At 52.3% G+C, this 21,629-nt stretch overlaps 1 protein-coding gene across 1 annotated transcript in view; it reads right to left on the minus strand.

Annotated features, from left to right (window-relative positions):
• Positions 1-21,629, minus strand: part of PKD1 (polycystin 1, transient receptor potential channel interacting) — a 77,338-nt gene that overhangs the window by 42,668 nt on the left and 13,041 nt on the right. The window contains exons 2-5 of the mRNA XM_064726449.1: positions 4,636-4,707; positions 4,087-4,158; positions 2,609-2,778; positions 41-709 (exon numbers count right to left, since the gene is read on the minus strand). Coding sequence (XP_064582519.1) covers positions 41-709; positions 2,609-2,778; positions 4,087-4,158; positions 4,636-4,707 — 983 coding nt within the window. The remainder of the gene's footprint in view (positions 1-40; positions 710-2,608; positions 2,779-4,086; positions 4,159-4,635; positions 4,708-21,629) is intronic.

Genomic DNA, 21,629 nt, shown 5'->3' on the forward strand with positions numbered 1-21,629 from the left:
AAGAGAGCCACCAGCCCCAGCCCCCAGGAACCCTGCTCACCCCTGGCCAGCTCTCCAGGCCCCGCAGTGATCCCATAGAGCACAGCCAGCCCCGTGCCGCCCCTGTTGCGGATCCGGATGTCCAGGCTCTCGTTGGCCACCACCAGGGAGGGACACAGCAGCTCCAGCTGCTGGGGTGGCGCCACCACCTCCACCTCTGCCTGCTCCTGCAGGAGCCTGGAGCCCAGCAGGAGCGTGGCAGTGACGTTGTAGCGGCCGGGTAAGGCGTAGCTGTGCACGGCTGAGTGCGCAGTGGTGTTGAGAACCTCGCTGCGGTCCCCAAAGTCCCACAGTAAAGTGCTGGCAGCGATGGGAATACTGACATTGAGGAGCACGGGCTGCTGCAGGCTGTAGCGGGGCTGCAGGCCCGTGAGAGACACAGGCAGCTGGGCCTGGAAGGGCGAGGGGACGAGCGAGGGGGCACCACAGCCCTGCCCAGACACACGCTCAGTGCAAAACGGCAAACAGCCGGAGGAAGAGTTCGTTCCGTGGGCAGCTCCACACAAACACTGCCCCTGGGGGCTGAAAGCCCCATACTCGTGGTCCTGGGAGTAACACAGGGCACTGCAGGTCTCCTCAGTGAGGTTCCCAGGGTGCACAGATGTGAAGAGGATGACAAGCTCAGCTTCTTCGGTGTAGTTTCCTGTCAGGCACGTGATGTACTGAGCTCCTGCAGGACAGAAGAGAAGATCTCTTGCAAAACAGACTCTGGGATGCCATGGGTTGGTGAGACCCTCCAAGAGAACCAGCCCACACTCCTGGGAATGGAATTCTCCTGCTCAGCTCCTACTCTGAGTGTTTCCTTTTTGAGACTTGCCTGGGAAGTGTTTAATCCCCCAGCAACAGTTTCCAAACTCTTTATGCTAATTAGTGATGACAGAAATAACAAGCCAGTCACACAGATTTATGGAGCAGCAGCACTCAGTAAATAAAACAGGGCTTTGGAGAGCCTGACACTCCCATGGGACATGGAGCCACTGAGTCTGGCACTCAGAGGAGCCCACAGGACTTGTTTCCAAGTGAGACTGTGAATAAAGGATGTCCTTTGGTGGCTTGGTCAGTGCAGAACGTTTCACCATGTGCTGCCTGGGACCTCCAGCAGCAAACCCAAAACCAAACACCCTTGGGCAGTGGCACAGTGGGGAGACACTGATGGACCCTCCACCAGGCACCTTCCTCCGTGGGGAGAGCCAAGAATCTCCCTCCTTTCAGGAAAATGTGGTGCTGGAGAGGAGGCAATGCCAGGCCCGGGGATGCCCACGGGAAGGATGCACGGGAACAACATGAGCTGGGACAGGGAGCAGGGACACACATGGACACAGAGCCAGGCCCAGAGGAACAGCTCAGTCCCTGGCCTGCAGGGCTGGGACATTTCCCTGCCACAAACACCCAGGCAGGGCCTCTCTCTCTCCCTCGCCCTCTGCCCACGTGGCCCGGCCACGTTTGCGCTGCTGTTGCTACAACATCTCCCCCAAACATCTCAACAGCTCCAGCCCCGTGTGATCCTCCCAGATCAAACCCATCCAGCTGTCCAACTTCCTCCACGGCCTTCCTGCAAATGCTGAGCCACTTCTCCTCAGAGCAGTCCCCGGAGAGGAGCACGGCACGGGAGCTGCTCTGATTCCACCACCAGCCTGGCCATTCCTCATCCCCTGCCGGTCACTGAGAGCTGGCAGGGCTGGCAGGCTGTCCCAGCCTACTCCCATTACACTGAATTACCCAGAAGGCAGCCTCACATTATTGTTTCCACACTGGCTTGAAGTAGTTCAAGAGAGAACAACTAATTATCAAGAGCAGCAACAGCACCAAGTGTTTTTCCCTTTGATAATTCCTGCAAGATGCTGCAAGCTTTGCTGGGGGAAGAGGAACAACCATCACCTGGATTTTGGTCCTGGGGAACACTGTGCCTCACCAGGCAGCTCAGCTGGCTCCCACCAGCCTCAGCTGGGTCCTTCAGCCTCGGACCTGCATCCTCCTGTCACACAGCCCTGGGTTCTCATCCCTGCATCCTCCTGTCACACAGCTCTGGGTTCTCATCCCTGCATCCTCCTGTCACACAGCCCCAAATTAAAGGAGATGCCTGCTGCCTGCCACAGGGAGCCCTTGCTGTCCCTCCCTCTCTCTTATTCTGGAATAACCAAGCATCCAGGCAGGATTAATTTCCTTAGGGCTCTCCCTTTTCCAGTGAATGACATTTCTCCTGGCCAAGCAGTCAGTAAAATGCCCTGCAGCAGTGGCTGTAGGTCAGGGCACTGCTCATTCCCTCCCAAAGTGGAGCCCTGCCAGCTCAGCCTGTCCCAGGGGCCATCACCTCCCATGAGGTTCCAGTGCTGGGGGTCAGCCTGTTCAAAGCCTGGGGCTGCAGGTCACAGACCAGTCCTGTGGTGTCTGCTCTGTGCTCAGGGCCAATCTCAGCCCTGCTGTGGCTGCCCTGCTCCTTGGGGCACAGCCTGTGTGACCAACAGCTGATTCATTAGATCAGAACTGGCCACTGAAGGTGTGAGGAGGCCCCAGGTGCCCCCGAGCCCCCCAGTCCCACTGAGCCAGCCCCATCCCAGCCCCTCCTTACCACAGGAGGCATTGAGGACCAGCACATCGAACAGGGACAGGTTGGCCACCTCGGGGGGGTGGGCACATCTGGTATCTGATGCCTCAAGGACCCTCACTCTCCTGTCTTCCACCCAGCGGGGCAGCCAGGACAGCTTGCAGTCACAAACAAATGGATTCCAACTTAAGTTTCTGTCAGAGGGAGATCAGAACAAGTTAGGGATTAATGTGACATGTGCTAAGCCTTAATTACAGCAGTGTGCTGAGCCCTCCCTGCTCCCATCTGTGCCACTCCACTGAAAGGCTTTGGAATAACTGGGAGAGGAGTTAATGAATAGGGAATCAAGCAATAATTAACGTGATTTTTCTAGAGGCTAGAATTAGGCAAGTACTCCAAGTACTTTTTTAACTCTACAAATAATTGTTGCAATTAGAAGCAAATGACAGACACAATCATATATCTAAAAAAATCTGCCATGCAAGAGCCCCAGGGTATGAGGGCAGCCTCTCCTGCTCAGGGAGACTACTTACAGCCCATTAAAAATAGCTAAGAGAATAAAATTCATCTGTCAAAAAAAAGAAATGCAAAGTCAATGATAATCTTTCCATGTGGCAGTTCAATGAAAAGAGGGAAACTTTAATTGCAGCTAAGCTTGATCCAAGTTGGAGCCTCTGGCGCTCAGCTGTGAGCAGGACAGAGCTGGAGCTGATGCCAGCAGGGCTCAGGCCTGACCCTGGGGCTGAAAGCAGCACTGTGCCCCCAGGCTGAGCAGGGACAGCTCCCTGGGACCCAGCCCTGGCGTTTGTGTCCTTCCAGAGCCACTGGGAGCCAAAGTGCAAAGCTGAGGATGCTCCTTGTGTCCTGTGCTCAGGGACAGTGTGGGGCTGAGCTTTCCTCTCTTGCCAGGAGGGCTTGCACAGGGTTAATCCTAATCCTGGGGTTAATCCTAGTCCTGGCTCATCCAGAGGCAGAACTGCCACTTGTGCTGTGACTTCAGGGACCTCTCCTGGAAATGCATGACTTCCTCTCACCTCCCTTCACTTAGCATCAAAAGACCTCAATTAAACAACAAAACTCAAATCACTTAAGGACAACCTCCTAAGTGACTTGGACAGCTCAGTCAGGACCTACCATGCTGCAGAACCACTGGGTGCTCCAGGCCCGGGGGTGACCATGCCAACAGGACAGTGTGCCCATGGACAGAGACAAGAACCTCAGCAGAGCTGGTGTGGGAGAGGAGCCAGGAAGAGAAGAAGGCAGCAGCAGAGGTTGGAGATACCAGAGACAGAGGCAGAGAGCAGAAAGAGGTCAGGACTGAAGGACAACAGGATCCAACAGCTTGGGAAAAGAACTGGAGACACCCCAAAAGCAGCTGCTGGGGTGGGCACCTGCCCAATATCTCTCCAAGCCAGCACAGCCATCCCCCACAGCAGGAAAGGAAGGGATGTTTCAAGGAAAGGTCTAAATAAAGAACTGGGAAACAAAGGAGATGAACTTACATTTCACTTAAATTAAATAAATTATCAAATATTCCATCTTCTAATGTAGAAATCTGGTTGTGGCTTATATCTCTGTAAAAGAGACAAAAGTTCATCATGTTAGAAGCAACTTCCTCATCAGTGCAGCTTTTCCCTGAGGGTGGGCAGGCCCTGGCACAGGTGCCCAGAGCAGCTGTGGCTGCCCCTGGATCCCTGGCACTGCCCAAGGCCAGGCTGGACAGGGCTTGGAGCAATCTGGGACAGTGGAAGTTGAACTTTAAGGGCTTTAAGGTCCCTTCCAGTACCAACAGACATCTTGTGATAATTCTCCTTTACCCGCCTTGAGCTCCTCTCCATCCAGCAGCACAGAGGGTCAAACCCTGCCCAGCTCCAAATGCCAATAATTCCCAAATCCCTGGAGTGAGCAGCTCAAGGCCCCAGGGAAAGAGCCCATGGACAGGGGTACGTGGGGCTGGGGAGAAGAGGTGGAGCAAGAACAAAGCAAACCAGTGCAACACGAGCCCATGCTGGGGGGCACTGGGGGGACTGGGGGGAACAGCAAGTACTTACAGCTTTGCCAGAGAAGTCAGGCTTCTGAATAGCTCAACATCTAAACCACTGATCCTGCTATTGGAAAGATTCCTAGGGAAAGAAAAAAAGAAAAATCCAATTTCAGCCTTTGTTCAAGCCCGTTTTGTCACACCTCCATGAGCAGACCTCAGAAGAGCCTCTCTCCAAACCCCAGCCAGAATCCTGACTGGAAACGGGATGTGTTCAAGGCAGAGCATTTTTCCCAGCCAAAGAAAACACCTTTCCCAAAACCATAAAGCTTTTGCTGCTCACATAACCCGTAAAGAGAGACCAGGAGCCTCAGGATGTGCCCCCAGTCTGCAGCACACCTGGAGCAGTTACACCATGCCACACGTGGTGCCAAATGTGATGTATCCTCAAAAAAGACATTCAAGTCTAATCTATGCTCAAAGAAGTCATTAAGAAGTACTTTAGACTCAAGCAGTAATTAACTCAGAGACAAATTTATTATGAACTTCCAAGTGTGTTTCTCGTGCCAAAACCCTGATCAGTAATTACACAATTGATGCGTCAACTCCGCGTTTTAAACAACTTTTTGTCTCTCTTTGGAAAAGCTTAAAATGGAAGAAAAAGCAGCAATAAAGAATATTTTCCATTTGAAATCAGGACAGACTGTCATTCTAAAAGGAACATTGCTTAAAAAATCTCCCAGTAACACCAAGAGCCTTCAGCTCACCCAAACCAAAGTGTCCCTGTCCAGCCCAGCTCTCTCCTCACCCATCATCTTCCTCCCCACATTTAAATGTCACTCAGAGAAACGAAGGTTTTGCTCATCCGCCTCCACTTGTTCCCAATAAACCTCACCATTCATTTTCAGAAAAATCTCCTTTGGCCTAAACTTCCTTTCAGCAGCACCAAAACCCTTCCTCCAAGCCCATGGGATGGTTCTGACCCTTCATGGATTCCTGGCTGAGCTCCCAGGCGAGCACAGGGCTGGACACACTTTGCCATCTCCTTCCTCACCTTTTTCCTACAAACACCTCCTCTCGCTTCTCCTGGCTGTCTCAGCTGTTATTCCTACCCCTTAATCAATTATTTCTTGGTTTGATCTGACATTTAAACTTCATTTATCCAAATGAAAAGAATTCTGCCAAACTGGCAGGAAAACGACGTGCGATTCCAGGAAACTGGGGATAAGTGACAGGGATGGATGGCTCTTTAAAAGGTTTATTTTCCCTGGTTTTGCTGTCTGGGAGTTATTTGCCAGGCTGAGACTGGATTCAGAGGAGTTCACCAGCAACTCCAATACAGAAGCCCAAGAAATGTGCAAAACACCAGCTCAGTAAATACATTAGAAAAAGGACATTAATAAAAATACTGGATTATGCCAGTGATTGAAGCAGCAGGGACAGCAGTGCTGGAGCACAGAGCACCCCTGGCTGAGCCCCACTCTGCACAGGGACAGCAAAGCCACCCCAAACCTGCTTCCAGCTCCCACTGAAGATGACACAGAGACAGCTGGGAGTGGAACCCAGGTGCTCCAGCCAGGACAGACCCTCCTTGGGGATACCCCAGCTCCTGAACCCCTCTGGCCCTGCTGCACCTGTGTGGGGAAGGAATAGAAGGACCAGAGCCCCAACAGCCACCCTACAGGGAGAGCAGCACAAATATTCCCCTCCTCCTCTGCAATACCTGGAAATCGCCCATTTGGTTTTTAGGCAGCACCTCAAGTCCAAGGAAAGGAAATGGGAGTTCCAGCTCAGATGCCTTCCTGCTCCTCGCCCAGACAAGCAAAACCTCCAAAACAAACCATTCAGCTGCTGCAAAAACAGGGCTCTGCCATGTCCAGGAGCCTCTTCCAAGGTGCTCCTTGGCTGCAGGGGAGTGTGGGGCAAGGGGAGCTGGGGAAGGTGTCAGACACTGGGATCCCGTCTGGGGAGCCAGCACTGCTGTGGCTCACAGCTGAGAGGGCTCCTGTGCCTTGCTGCCCTTTATCTGCTGACAAAGGAGATGTCAGATGGCATCCTGCTCATCCTCCACTCCCTGCTGGCATCAGGTGTGGTGAGCTGATCAGTGATGATCATTGATGATCAGTGATGAGCTGATCGAGCTCATCACCCCAGACCTGCACTGCCCCTTCCCAGGGCAGTAACACCCTTCAAACCTGTCCCTTCACAGCTGACAGCCCTGATCTGCTCAATCTTCAGGGCTAACAGGCTCCACACCTGCAAGTTTTCCAGGTTCCGGGGTGGTTGCTGAGGAAAAACAGTTCTGTGCCTATTTTAGCCCTGTCTGTCACTTGATTTTCATCTCCAGTATGTTTTACCAACATTTTATTTAAGACCACTCTGAGCCAGAGCCCAGCACGCAGAGATCTCGCAGGGGAGAGCTGGGCTCAGCTCCATTGGCTGCAATTAACCCAAACCCTGGCACTCTCACTCCAGCTCAGGTGCTGCCCAGGGATCCCCAGCCCTTGGCTGCAGACCCTGCTGAGCCCCATCCAGGCCAGGCTGGCACCCCCTGGTACCCACAAACCAGGGCACCTCCTTGCTGTTTGCTTGCCCTCATGATGCCATGAGGAACTGCTATAAAACCCCTCAGTTTTCATCTCCCTGACCTGCAAGGGAAGCAGAGCTGCTGTGGCAGCACAGCTGGGAGGATGTGGAATGGTGGTGGAGCCACTGCCTGCCAGGAGCTGCCCTCTCCCCCTGCTCCCTCTGCACCAGGCATGGAAAATCATCCATCATTCTGCCTCCCTGGCATGGGCTGCAGAGAAAAATACAAACCAGGAAACCCTGAGCAATGAAAGGCAAGGCAAGGCTGTGGGACACAGCTCCCAAACTGCCACGACTGTGTTTTCCCAGCCCACTGCCAGGCCAGAGGAAATTCAGAGCAGGTTCGAGGCAGAGCTGGAGCCAGCAGCAAACAAGGCTCTCCATTGACATTCCCTGCACACACAGCCTGGCGCCCTCCTCACGAGGAGAAGGGAAAAATGTCCTTTCCTGTGGCTTGGGGAACACGCTGTGCCTCCTGGAAAAGGGCAGCCACGAGTCACAACTGCTCAGTCCTGCAAAATGGAGCCATGCAATGTCATTCTGTGGGACATGGGGCACCAGAACTCACCAAGCCACAGCACAGGGCACAAACTGTGTCACTGAGAGCTCCCCACGCTGCCACGCTCCACTCCCAGCCCAGCTAAGGCAGAGATTCAAACGCTCTGGAAAAGGGAGGTGCTTTAGTGAGGAAGGTGAAGCTTTGGGAACTAAGGGAATATTCAGTAATGAGGGCGTCAGCCTGAGCCTTGGGAGCCTTCAGCTCCACCCCAGCCCTGCCAGGACTCGCTGTGTGATGCTGGGAGCATCCCTGAGCTGTCATAGCCACACACAGAGGGTGAGGGTGGATCCAGCACACACAGCACCAGCCCGACCTGCTGCCCATGGACTTGGGGAATTCTGGGGGAAAAGCCCCAAGAACTGGCTCCTTTCTCAGCCGCAGCAGTGTCAATGGAAGAGGGAGGGAATGAGAGGACTGAGGGCAGCAGAAGGGCTCAGTGCCACCCCTCCATCCCTCAGTGATGCCCAGCAGCCCCCTCAGTGCCAGCCCAGGGGTGATTCCTGCCCATTGCTGTGGCCAGGCTGGGTTTGGGCACTGCTGTTTGCTCCCTCCTTCCACGGAACACAGAATGCTCAGCAGAGCACGGGCGGCCCCGCTGCCAAGGCTGATGTCATGCTCTCATTATGTCATTTGTGGGCTCTGCCTCCATCTCACCAAAAGGGAGGGAGGCAGAGGCAGGGCAGAGCTTCCCCAGCCCCTCTGGTGCAGGGAGCCCTGCCAGAACAGTAATGGGAAAAGCATCCAGAGACGGAGAACGTCTGAGTGAGAGGAGCCCATGGCTGGGGCAGAGCAGGGAGAGCAGCCCCAGGGCTGAGAGCTCAGCAGGGCCGAGGCTCCAGGTCTGAGAGCCACTGAGGCAAAGTGGAAAATTTTCCAGGGCAGAGATCCATTTTGATTTAGGTGAAATGTACATCTTTGAGTTGAGTCTGTGGTTTGAAACACAGCTGTGTAGCCTGACTGCAAGGCCTAGGCTCAGGGATTCAGTGAAGGACAGAGATAAGGTGGGGAGAGAGACAGAGGGTGATAGAGAGAGACAGAGACTGCTGTGAGAGCAGGTCAACCTGACCCAGGAATTCTTTCTGATAAAGAAGAACTAGCGGCAAATCTCACCTGAAATCCATAAAAATGAATATGTATGAACCTACTGTGAAATTGTATGCATGTGTATCTGAGAGGGGGATAGAAAGGGACCTGAAGCCCCCAGAGGTACACGTGTCATTTAAGGAAAGTAATCTCTGCATGTTTCTGGCGCTGTAATAATAAACATACTGGCTTTACAACTTTCACAAATCTGTGGAGTTTTTGGCTATATCTGCACAAAACACCACCAGCAGGGCTGAGGCTCCTGAGGGGCAGCAAAGCCCCAGAGGGCACAGGGAACACAGCTCCCAGCCCTGCTCCCATTTCCTACCCCATCACGCAGCTGTGGCTGCCCCTGCATCCCTGGCAGTGCCCAGGCCAGGCTGGGGCACCCTGGCACAGTGGGAGATGTCCCTGCCATGGCAGGGGTGGCACTGGATGGGCTGAGGTCCCTTTGAAGCCAAACCACTGCAGGATCCTGTGACAAGCCAGGCTGCGCCGTTCCACACCCTGTGAGCAGTGACAACAAGGGACACAGGGACACGTGGGATGGCTGGCGAGGCACAGCCAAGCCCAGAGCTTCCAGAGCCTTCCATGGCCTGCCAGATCTGCCCAGAGATGCCCTGCAGAGCCCCAGGGCTGCCTCCAGGTTGCCATGGCAAACCCTTGCCTGTCTGCAGGAACAAAAGGCAGCACAGAGCTGACACACAGAACAGACTTTCCAGAAAAGAGCAGGAAAAACTCTGTGTGCTTTTGCCTGCCCGAGCCAGGAAAAATTACAGGTTTTTGCTGATCAGATTCCTTTTTTCCCTTCGTCTTTTGGCTTGCACCTCTCCAAGGAAGCACTGCAGAAGCAGCAGCACTGGTGTGCAGAGGGGATGAGAGAGATTATTTCCACAAATGGCTCTGGAAATCTGGAAAACCAGGGATTTTCCTGTGTGCTGGGCACAGGCAGCAATGCTGTGCTCCTGCAGGAGGGGCAGGAACAGCCTCACAGCCCTCCTGCACCAGGAGCTCTCTGCCTTCCAACACAGGCAGGAGGGAAATGGCACATGGAGATATTCACCCACAGTTACTGGTTTCATGCTGAAACAGGGATTTTCCAAGGCAAAAGGATTCCAGCTGCACCACACATCACCCCAAGAGCTGCAGCCCAGCACTGTCGCAGACATCTTTTATGGAAAATCCTTTCTTTAGGATTTTTCCTCCTGAGAAGCTGAGAAGCCTCAGGAACAAAATGTAAACAATGGTTATCTGCTGCTGTGGAATGCAACAGGTGCATCTGGGATTGGCCCATGTTGGATGTTTGTAATTAATGGCCAATCACAGTCAGCTGGCTCAGACTGTCTCAGACAGAGCCTTTGTTATCATTCTTTCTGATTCTATGGTTTTCTGATGAAATCCTTTCTTCTATTCTTTTAGTATAGTTTTAATGTAATATGTATCATAAAATAATAAATCAGCCTTCTGAAACATGGAGTCAGATCCTCATCTCTTCCCTCATCCTCAGACCCCTGTGAACACCACACAGCACCAAGAGGGGCCTTTCCCTCCTCTCCCCGAGGCTGTCACAGCACCAGGACAATTTATTTGTGCATTTTGAATTTACGAGTTTCTAATGCTGGCCCAAGTCCTCGCCTCTCTCTGAGGAATTTGCCCCAAAAAACTTTTTCGCAAGAATTCATCTAAAAATGGAATGTTTTAATTCCTACAGCAAAATGCTGATTGCTGATAGGAAATGCAAGGCGAGAGGAGCATCCCTGCCATGTTCTGCTCACCCTGTGCTCTCCCAAAGCCCCCTCACAGGGCAGGAGCAGGGCCAGGGGTCTCTCCCAGCTCCTGCAGGACCACGAGCAGGTCACTCCCTCACTCAGGGCTCCCTGAGCAGCTCCCTCAGCTCACAGCCCTGCCTCACCCTGCTCCAGCCTCTCCCTGAGCACCAGCACAACTAAACCCTTGCATCTGCAGGAATAAATCCAAGGTTGGGGCCTCAGGCTCTTCACAGCTCAGGAAAGGGGCTGGGAGAGCCTGACATAGCCAGGGCATCCCCCAGCACAGCCAGGGTGTCCCAGACATGACCAGAGCATTGCAACCACTGCCAGGGTGTCCCAGCCACAGCCAGGGCATCCCAATCACACCCAGGACATCCTCACAATAGCCAGGGCACCCCTGTCATGGCCAGGACATCCCAAGCACACCTAGGGTATCCCAAGCACAGCCAGGGCATCCCAATCACACCCAGGACATCCTCACAATAGCCAGGGCACCCCTGTCATGGCCAGGGCATCCCAACCATGGCTAGGGCATGCCAACCATGGCCAGGGCACCCTCACAATAGCCAGGGCACCCCTGTCATGGCCAGGGCATCCCAAGCACACCTAGGGTATCCCAAGCACAGCCAGGGCATCCCAATCACACCCAGGGCATCCCAAGCACAGCCAGGGCATGCTAACCTTGGCCAGGGCATGCCAATCACACTCAGAACACCCTCAGGGCACCCCTGTCATGGCCAGGGCATCCCAAGCACACCCAGGGCATGCCAAGCACAGCCAGAAGACCCTCACAATACCCAGGGCACCCCTGTCATGGCCAGAGCATCCCAATCACACCCAGGGCATCCCAAGCACAGCCAGGGCATGCTAACCTTGGCCTGGGCATGCCAATCACACTCAGAACACCCTCACAATAGCCAGGGCACCCCTGTCACGGCCAGGGCATCCCAGCCATGGACGGAGCATTCCCAGCACGGCCAGGCAGCCCCAGCAGGGTCAGCAGCAGGGCTCCCTGCAGGTGGGAGCTGTCTGCAGAGCAGCTGTGCTCCAGGAGCAGCTCCTCAGAGCCCTGCAGGCAGCAGCTCCACGCAGACCTTCCCAAATAAGGCTGTGGAGCCTGGATGGAGCCTGGAACACAGGGATGTGTGACCTCAGGCAGCACATCAGGCTCTGGCAGGGCTGTCCTGCAGCCATGGCACCCTGTGCTCCATCCCTCTCCCTGCCCAGGGGGCTCCCAAAGCCAGGACCTGCAGCTCAGCTCCTTCCAAGTCATCCTCACCCTGAGCTGATCCATCCCTGCATCCCCAACACCCAAACACGGAGCCAAAGGTGAGGGAGGCATTGGGGCATCACCAGCTCAGCTCCTTCCAAGTCATCCTCACCCTGAGCTGAGCCATCCCTGCATCCCCAACACCCAAACACAGAGCCAAAGGTGAGGGGGGCACTGGGGCATCACCAGGGGAGCTTGGGGAGGCCAGGAAGGGGACAGGGAAGGGGACAGAGGGATGGCACCAAGCTGAGAGGTCCCTGCCACACTCTGAGTGACCAGGAGCTGGCACTGCCTGGGCTGGCACCAGCCCTGCTCCTGCCCTCTCTGCCCAGGGCTGACCTCAGGTGGCACAAAGCAAGGAGAGAGCTCAGCACAGCCAGCCCTGTGCCAGCAGGGCCAGGAGGGGAAGGGCAGAGAGCTCCAGAACCCAAACACTGCAATCAAGCTGCTGTCCGCAATTAGCGCCGCACGCAAACGAGCTGTCTGCAGCTCCAGCCAGGGAAATGTCAGCCCTGCAAACACTCATCTGCCTCATGGAAAGTCTGCAGAGCAAACAGAGATGTGATAAATCCAACTATCTTCCCAGCACACGTGGCACAGCTCGAGCAGATCCTCCTGCAGCCCAAAGCCAACTGCTTCCCATGCAGATCCCACTGCTTCCCCCAAAATTCATCTGTGCCCTGTGTGCCAGCTCACAGCAACCCCAGTGCCCAGCTCTGCCCTCCTGAGAACCCAGCACGTCTCCCAGTCAGCCTTTGGGAGCCCAGGAACATCTGATTTCACCATAAAAAGGGAGCCCTCTGGAAGCTGTAATTTAGGGATTACACAGCTGAGCCACTCAGTGCTTCATCTTCCTTACACAAAGTGAAGAGTTTTCAATAAATGTTTAGGTATTGCTGATATTAACTCACCACTGGGACAGGGAATGGCGTAGATAAATCTTTGCATCCTGGTTTTTTATGACTCAATTTGTATTTCTTTTGTAAGTGAGGCTTTTCTATTGGAATAATTACTTTTCCTTGGACAGCTGTCCTCTAGGGATGTGGGAAAGAGTAAAACCCAATTCTATCTAGCCTCAGCACTGTAAATTCTGCAGTGCACAGGAAAGGAGCCACAGGCAGGGCTCACAGGATGCGGGGGGCTCAGGATGATGCTGGACTGGTCACAGGGATGTCACACTGAGCTGGAGCCAAGGGACACGGAGAACTCCAGCAATCTTCTCCAAAGCACACATCCCATCTGCAAACACTGGTAAAGTCTGAATGGTTCCTTGGAAACCCCCTGGGGTATCTGTGTTTTGTACCCCAAAAGGAACAGGGCAGCAATTTGGGCATCACTGATACAGAATGAGATTCACAAACCAGGCTTGACCCTCCAAAACCCGGGGAGAACAGTAAAACCCTTCCTGCCACTTCTGAGCTGGGCTCAGAGCACAGCCCAGCTGAGGGAATGTGAGACTGATAAGGCAGCACCAGATCAAAAGGCATTTCTTCAAACAGCTGGGAAATAACTCTCCCATTCCTCACACAGAGCAGCCAGTGGTTGTCAGGCACCAGCAGCACAAACAAAGGGAAAACAAAGCACAGGCAGCAAAACACAGCAAGCACAGGGATCAGGGAATTCTGGAATGGTTTAGGTGGGAAGGGACCTTTAGGATTACCCAGTGCCACCTCCTGCACCTTCCACCAGCCCAGGCTGCTCCAAGCCCTGGAGCTCAGAAAGCATTGAGGATTTAGGAAAAACAGCAGCAAAGCCTCTCATGGCAGGTACAGCAGACACACATCCAGACACACAGGAATGTCTCATGAAACACACAGAAACAGCAGCAAATGCTGTTTTACCAACAACATTTCATTTAAGAGGCTCCCCGTTTCAGGCTCTCACCAACATCCTTCAGCTCCAGCATGGGATGTTCCCTAAACACTGATGGGGAAAAGGACAAGAAGAAAGGAAAACCCACTGAGGTCCTGGCAGAGCATTGTGAGCAAAGGAAACCAACTCTGAGCAGGGTTTTGCAGCACAGCCTGTGCTGGAGAGCTGATGAGCCTCTTGATTTATTTTCTTCCTCCCAGAGGGAAAACTCATGGATCTGGGGCCGTCAGATTAGTGCTTGATATGTTTAAAAATAGCCCAAAGTAAACTTTGGTGCTGCTGTGTGAGGCTGAGCACAGCCCTGGGTTCGCAGCCACTGCCTGGGACAGAAAACCCCCAGAGCAGCAGGGCTGGGAGCAAAAAAAGCAAAAAGTGCAGCATGTTCAGACCCCCAGCCCCAGCCAAAGCACAGCCCAGGGGTGCCTTCCACCCATGGCTCATCCCAACAGCTCAAATATTGAAAATCATTGGGTTCCACACAGGTTCCACACTCCTGGTCCTGCCCAAGCCTTGCAGAGGATGCTCCCATCCCACACAGAGACTGAGAATCACTGAAAGGTTTGGGTTGCAGCAAACTGATCTCGTGGGAAGTGTCCCTCCCCATGGCAGGGGGCTGGAACTGGATGGCCTGGAGGTGTTTTCCAACCCAAACAATCCTTTGGGTCAAGTCTGTCCTTCTATGAAACATCCTGGAGCCAATGTTTAATCCCTTTAACATCTGCAGCGTTGCCTTTTTTCATTCCAATGTCACAAATACATGTGACATTGAGTCAAAAGTCAAAAACTTGACTCAGAATTCAAATTCTGACTTCTTGCAGAAATCAGACGTGTATTACATCAACGTCAGCATCTTCTGCTCCTCCATCTGCAAAGTTACTTAAAAGGCAGAGGTTTGGGAGATCTTTTTTCCATAAGTGGATTTTCCACGCTGACTGCCACTAATTACACCATGCCCTTTAATTTTTAGCTGATGCCATGCTAGGCACAGCATTGTTTCTGCCTGGGACAGAAAATCAGGACATTGGGCTAATGAGTGTTTGTACCACCCCATTTACCTTCTGTTAACACTGGCACCATGTTTGTTTTGATCCAGTCCCTGGGAATCTCCCTGAGGCCCTAAAATCCATTAAAAGTGAGCATTAATAGCCCAGAGGACTCTTCAGCCAGATCTTTTAAAATTCTTGGATGCAAAATCTCTGAACTTGCTGGTTTAAGAAGGTCTAACATTAATAGCAGCTGTTTAACATCCTCCCCGGTTACTGTTGGAGTGGAAAGTGTTTCATCATCCTCATATGATACAAATACATCACCTGGCTTTTTTCCAAATAGAAAACAGAAATATTTACTGAGCAGTGCTGCCTTTTCTGGATCTTCATTGATAACTTGACCATGTTCATCTATTAACAGACCAGTATCATCTATCTCCTTTAATTCCCAATAAACTTGAAAAACTCTTTACTCTTCCCAGCTTTGCTGGACAGAGACTTTGCTTTAAGATTCTTTTGCTTATCAGTGTTCAATGGGCCTGAGCTGAGCCCACACTGCTCATCACAACCAACATTTCTCTTTCCTATCTTGCTTATCTATTTTCTGTAAGCACCCTCACAGGAAGAATTTTTCCCCAGAATCCCACCTAACCCTCCCTGTGCTGGTGTGAAGCCATTCCCCCTTGTCCTGGCCCTCCCACATCCCTCTGCAGCTTTCCCTGTGTCCATCACTGACCCTTTAAGGGCTCCTCTTTAAGGACCTGATGCCCCAATGCTTTGTTCTCCCCTTCTTTGCACTGAAGATGATAAGGAAAGAGAAAATTAGAGAAGTAAAAAATATTAATGCTCTGCTGTATCATCCTATTAAAAGAGGACCAGCCCTACCACATATCCCTCAGGGATGGTTACTGCCTTAATTTGAAGCTCCTTAATTTGAAGCTGTTCCATAAAAAGCAATTTTCAGCCTTCTCCGCTCTCCATGCAATCTATTTTTTTGTGCAATTAAATCCCATCTTCCCATTTTCTCTAATTCTGGCACATCCACAGCAGCTGCTTTGTCCTTGACATGCCCAGCCCTTGGATACCTGTGGGAGGTTAATGATGGAACCCCAGAATTGTTTGGGTTGGAAGGGACCTCAAAACTCATCCAGCTCCAATCCCAACACCTTCCCCACTGTCCCAGGTGCTCCAAGCCTTGTCCAACCTAACCTTGGACACTGCCAGGGATGGGCAACCTGTGCCAGGGTCTCATCACCCTCTGAGTCAAGGATTTATTCCCAATATCCCATCAAACCCCGCCCTCTTGCAGTTCAGAACCAACAGAACCCGGAATGGTTTGGGTTGGAAGCAACCACATCATTCCAAGCCACCTTATCTGCACCCAGCCAAAGCTTGCACAACTCCTCCAGAAATCAGGAATCTGTGGGACTGTGTAGGACCCCCAAGGGACCCCTCTGTGACCACCCCAGCCCAGAACCTCCCTGGGCTCCAGCAGAGCCTGGGTTTCCATGCCCAGGGCCGGGCACCTCCATGGGCCCTGTGTGTGTGTGTGTTTGTTTGGGATTTTGTGAATAGGGCTGCTCAGCACGCTGAGTCCTCCCCGCAGGGCTGATGTGTTAGAGCCCATTGGCTCCCTATTCCCCGAAGGAAACATCTGCACATTCCAGACACATTCTGTAACGGGAGTGAAACCCATCCTTGAAGTGAAATTTTACAGCCTCCACAGCGCAAAGTAACGATCGCTGGCAAGGGCCAGTGGAAAAGTCATGTTTAAAATATTATTACAGGGAAGCGGCTGCCAGAGCCTCAAATTAATCACTTGAACGTGTCTCTGGTGCGTTATGTAACGCTGGGCCAGCTCCTGCCTGGAGCTCTGCTCTGGCCACATCCCTCTGTCCATCCTGCTCTGGCCACATCCCTCTGTCCAGCTCTGCTCCATCCACATCCCACTGTCCAGCTCTGCTCCATCCACTGTCCATCCTGCTCTGCCACATCCCACTGTCCAGCTCTGCTCCATCCACATCCCACTGTCCAGCTCTGCTCTGGCCACTTCCCACTGTCCAGTTCTGATCTGGCCACATCCCACTGTCCATCCTGCTCTGGCCACATCCCTCTGTCCATCCTGCTCTGGCCACATCCCTCTGTCCAGCTCTGCTCCAGTCCCATCCCATTGTCCACATCCCCCTGTCCAGCTCTGCTCTGGTCACTTCCCACTGTCCAGCTCTGCTCCATCCACATCCCACTGTCCAGCTCTGCTCAGCCACTTCCCACTGTCCATCCTGCTCTGGCCACATCCCACTGTCCATCCTGCTCTGATCAGATCCCTCTGTCCAGCTCCCCTGTCCACCCCCAGAGCCACGACAGAGCCAGGCTCCCACTGCTGACATCCCCTTGGGGACCACATCTTTTCCAGGTGACCAATTTTCTCTTGTGCTAAAGGAAATCCCAGGAGAGACAAGGACCAGGAGTGTTTCTCCATCCCCTCTGAAAAGCAGTAATTTGTCACAGCAGCAAGAGGAGCTGCTTCCCACTGTGGTCCTACAGGCTTGATGGTTAAATAGCTTTGCTGGTTAAACAGGTTTGCTGGTTAAACTGGTTTGTGGTGGCCCACCTGGCGTGCCCATGGGCAGGTGACAGAACAGGGACAGTGTCCCCTCCTCGTGCAGTGATCACTAGCTGGCAGGATGCAAATGTGATAACAATGCAACTGATGCTCAAAATAAAATTTTAAAAAGCCTCTGAAGGAAAGCAGGAGCAGCAACAGCAGTGGATGCAGAGCCAGCTCCAGGGGAGGGAGGAAGGAAAGGCACCAGGGAGAATCCTGCAGGCCCTCAGGAGGGATGTTCCCCTGCCAGAAACAAGCACAGAACTCTCTGCCCACCAGGCTGAAGGCACCACACATGAGGCAGAAACGCTGCAGATGAGGATGTCTCCATCTCTGCTGGTCCAGCCCTTCCAGGTGCAAGCCATGCCCAATTCCAGGGGCAGGGAGGTGCTCTGGTGACAGGTAGCTCTCAGTCCTGGGTGGTCTCTGTGCAGAAGTCCCTCCTGAAGCTTGAGATAACAGCGTTTCCAGGAATCCAAGGGAGAAAGGGCTTCCAAGTTTAGCTGTAAACATCTCTCCAGCACAAAGGCCCCATAACTCAAAGTCAGGCCCACAAATCCCTACTGGAACAGAAACACTCGAGGAATTCCTTAAGCAGCAGCTCTGGTGGATGCTCAGGGCTGTAAATCAGAGGGCAGGGCAGAGCCCAGAGCAGGCACAGACACAGCACAGGGACCTGGCCTGGAGATGCCACAGGACAGGCTTCCCCTAATCCCCGATTCGAGCTCCCCCAGCCTTTTCCAAACGTGGTTGTTTGGGTTGGAGGGCTCTGCTCTCAATGTTTTTGCAGCATGTTCAGTATAGAACCTTAAATATCTTCCTTCTGAAAACAAAACCCAATTAGAACCCAATATAGAGCTGCTGGTTCCCGTACAAAGCCATTTGCATGTTTCTGGCATTAATAATGTGTGTGGTTGGGCTGCTTCCTTTCAGCATTAGGGAGCCTTCTGTGATGCAGTCAGAATATTTCTGCTTCAAGAACGCTGATGTTCAGAGGCCCAGGGCAGGTACAGAGGAAAGGAGCAGCTTGCCTGGGCCTCAGCTGCCCCTCTAGGAAACCTTCAGAACAGGTTTGGGAGACAGAAAACCATCTGATCCCTGCAAAGCTCACAGAATCCTGGAATGGCTTGGGTGGGAAAGGAACTCAAAGCCCATCCAGTTCCACCCCCTGGAATGGCAGGGACACCTTCCACTAACCCAGGATGCCCCAAGCATCATCCAGCCAGGCCTTGGACACTTCCACACCTTCTCAGGGAGGAATTTCACCCCAATATCCCACCTAAATCTGCTCCTCAGAGTGCTCTCAAGTCAGAGCACGTGCAGGTGATGCACATTTCTGGTTCTCTCTCAGCTGGAGTATCCCAGGCCAGGCTGGATGGGCCCGACCAACCTGCTCTAGTGGAAGGTGTCCCTCAATGAGATGGTCTTAAAGATCCCCTCCAGCCCAAAGCACCCCATTGTTCTGTGATTTTTCTCTGAGGAACCAGAGGAAGGATAATTCCATTCACTTCAGACTGCAATCCTGTCAGGGATCTGTCAAAGGGAGGATCACCACAGTGCCTTTCCCTTCTCTCACAGCACCAATGCCTCTAATCCTTTTATAAGAACATCATTATGGGGAATAAACTGTCTAGAGAAAAAAAAGAGAAAGGTCTTGCAACTCTGCTAATCTCCTTAATGATTTAATACCTGCAAATACTACTGGGAGGGATCCCTTTCCTGATCCCATTAAACGCTGCTGTACAGAACACCTCACACACTCCAGCATCCTACTGTGCACCTTGTTTTCAAACAAAGCCAATTTCTCTGGAGACCAGGCGAGGGTTTCTGATCCCACAGCCCCACCAGTTTTACAAGATCTTCTAAACATCTGCCTGGGGGATTCCAATCAGTGCTGGCACAGCTCCTCCAAATAGCAGCAAAGCTAAACAGGGTAGGGCAGTGACTGACTGCAGAGATCTCAGTGCCAGCACAAATACACAGCCTGGCCATTCACCCTGTTACAGCAGGAAAGGCACAGACAGCTGATGATCCACAATCAGCACTTTCCCTTCCACTACAGGCACCCCTTTTCTTTAATTATTCCATCTCTCTGGCCAGCAGCTCCTCCCTGCAGCTTTTGTGACACTTTTCCCCCTGATTTCTTCATCACATTGACAAGGACAGGGCACATCCCACAGTGCCCTGTTTGGTTTCTCCATCTGCCAAGGGCTGGTGAGACATCCCAGGCTGGGGTTCAGCCAGCCAGGGCTGCCCATTCCCTTGTTTATGGGACCAGAACAGGGCTGGAACACTCCAATCCTCAGGAGAACTCAGAGTAAGGCTGAGGTGGCTTCATGGGCCTGGTTTGTGCTGGTTCTTCTCTTTTTCTTTGCATTTGCACAGCCAAGAAACATTTCCTTCCCAGGTCAATATTTGTAAATATATATAAATATATTCAATATACAATATATAAAATATATTAAATTGTTGCCTACTCCCCGCACATGCTGGGACTGACACTGGTACCGATTCTTCCTCTCAGAAATCTTTTCTTAATTAGTTCAAATCTTCCTCAGCTCAGGGTTTTTCCAAAGTTCCCCAGCACATCCCTGGGTTGATTCACCTGAACTCCAGGTGTAAATCCAACATCAAAGTCCCCACACATCACACAGTGAAAAACCTCACCAAGAAAGGGCAAACAAACCATGAGAGACCCACCAGGGCTGATGTCCCTGGAGCTGACACAGACATCTTAAACAAGAGAAAGTCACACCCCTTGCATTTCATGGAAGTTATTCCTACAGTAAAACAGATTGATTTTGTTGTTGTTGTTTTGATTCATGCTGGTTAAAACAGAAGCCCAAGGCTGATGCTTCACTTCAGGCTCAGGTAACTGTCTTGGACCGTGCCAGTTTAATTATTAAATCCCAAATCACTCTTCCCCATTCTGCAGAAAGCCACCAGGGTGATTGTGTAAGAGGCTGTACACACAAACCACCAGCAAATCTGCTTTGTTTAAAAGGGAAAGAAGAGCAAGGAAACAGCGAGGCAAGGCCAAGGCAAACAGAATGGCACAGCCAGGGCATGCAGAGCGCTCTGTGCCCTGCTCCCAGCCCTGCAGGGACTCCCTGAGCAGCCTGGGATCAGCAGGACACCAAAGCCTGATCCCTGCTCAGCTCCACACACACGCTGCAAGCTCTGGGTAAACACCCCTGGTAAACTTTGGCCACCACAGCAGCGTCCAGAAGGACGACACTCATAAATCAGCAGGAGGAGAATCTGCCCGGCTCTCTCAGCCCCAGCACTGAGGATTTGCAGCAGACACCGAGTTAAGCTGCATCTCTGGTCTGATGCTAAACCACCTTCTTGCCAAGGCTAAAAATTGCTGCATGGCGTAATCACAAACCGAGGCAGAAGAGCGAAATAATAAATTTCATTCCCATATAATAACAACAAGCTAGGTTTCCATAGCACCCCTCTTCCTGTCAGATCCAAGAGGACATTGCTGCCTTGGCTCTGCGCACAGGGGTTGTGTAACCCACACAGGCACAAGGACTGAACCCTGCACAGTGCTGCTGATCCATGGGCTGCTCTGCAGGGACACCTTCCACTGCACCAGGTGCTCAGAGCTCCGTTCCACCCGGCCTTGGACACCTCCAGGGTGGGAAAAGCACCAGAAGCAAGATCACCACCTTTTGTCCATGCTCAGCCTGGGCTGGAGCTGCAGAAAGGGCTCTGTGCTCCTGATGGTGCTCCCATGTAACACAAAAAGGCAAATCATAGAATCACCATGGTTAGTTAGACCTCTAAATCACCACCTCACAGGCCTGAGCATGGATTTCACATCTTTTTATCACATTCAGAATCACCAGACAAAAACATTTTTGTGAAGCAACCTGGAGCCCCAGCTCCTGGATTCAGCCGAATTTGAGCAAATAAGAATATGCATTTGTTTCTTGTGTGTTGGGCTGCTTTTTTTTTAATTTCCTGCTGTGTGAAACAGGAGGAGCAATAAAACCCAACCCTTGGAAACAAATGACAACTGTTGAATGGAGTAAAAAGGAATCCCAACACCATCCTGGGCTGTTTATGCCACAGCTACTGCACACACAGCTGCGCACACAGGTACAAGAACAGGCTCCAAGTCCAGACTTCCTCACTTTTATGGGTTTAAATTGGATCCCACTCAGTGTTTAAGGCCATTGTTGAGCTGCTAACACATTCTGCAGCATGACTAACACCAACTGGGTTATTTTTCACTCACATGTGACAAATTCCTGTGCCTGGTCCCATGGTACGTGGCTCTACATCACTCATCCTTACCCCAAAAACAATTAGAAAATACACTCAGT

The sequence above is a fragment of the Zonotrichia leucophrys genome, chromosome 14 (assembly GCF_028769735.1).
Source record: "Zonotrichia leucophrys gambelii isolate GWCS_2022_RI chromosome 14, RI_Zleu_2.0, whole genome shotgun sequence".
In the NCBI taxonomy this organism is placed as follows: Eukaryota; Metazoa; Chordata; class Aves; order Passeriformes; family Passerellidae; genus Zonotrichia; species Zonotrichia leucophrys.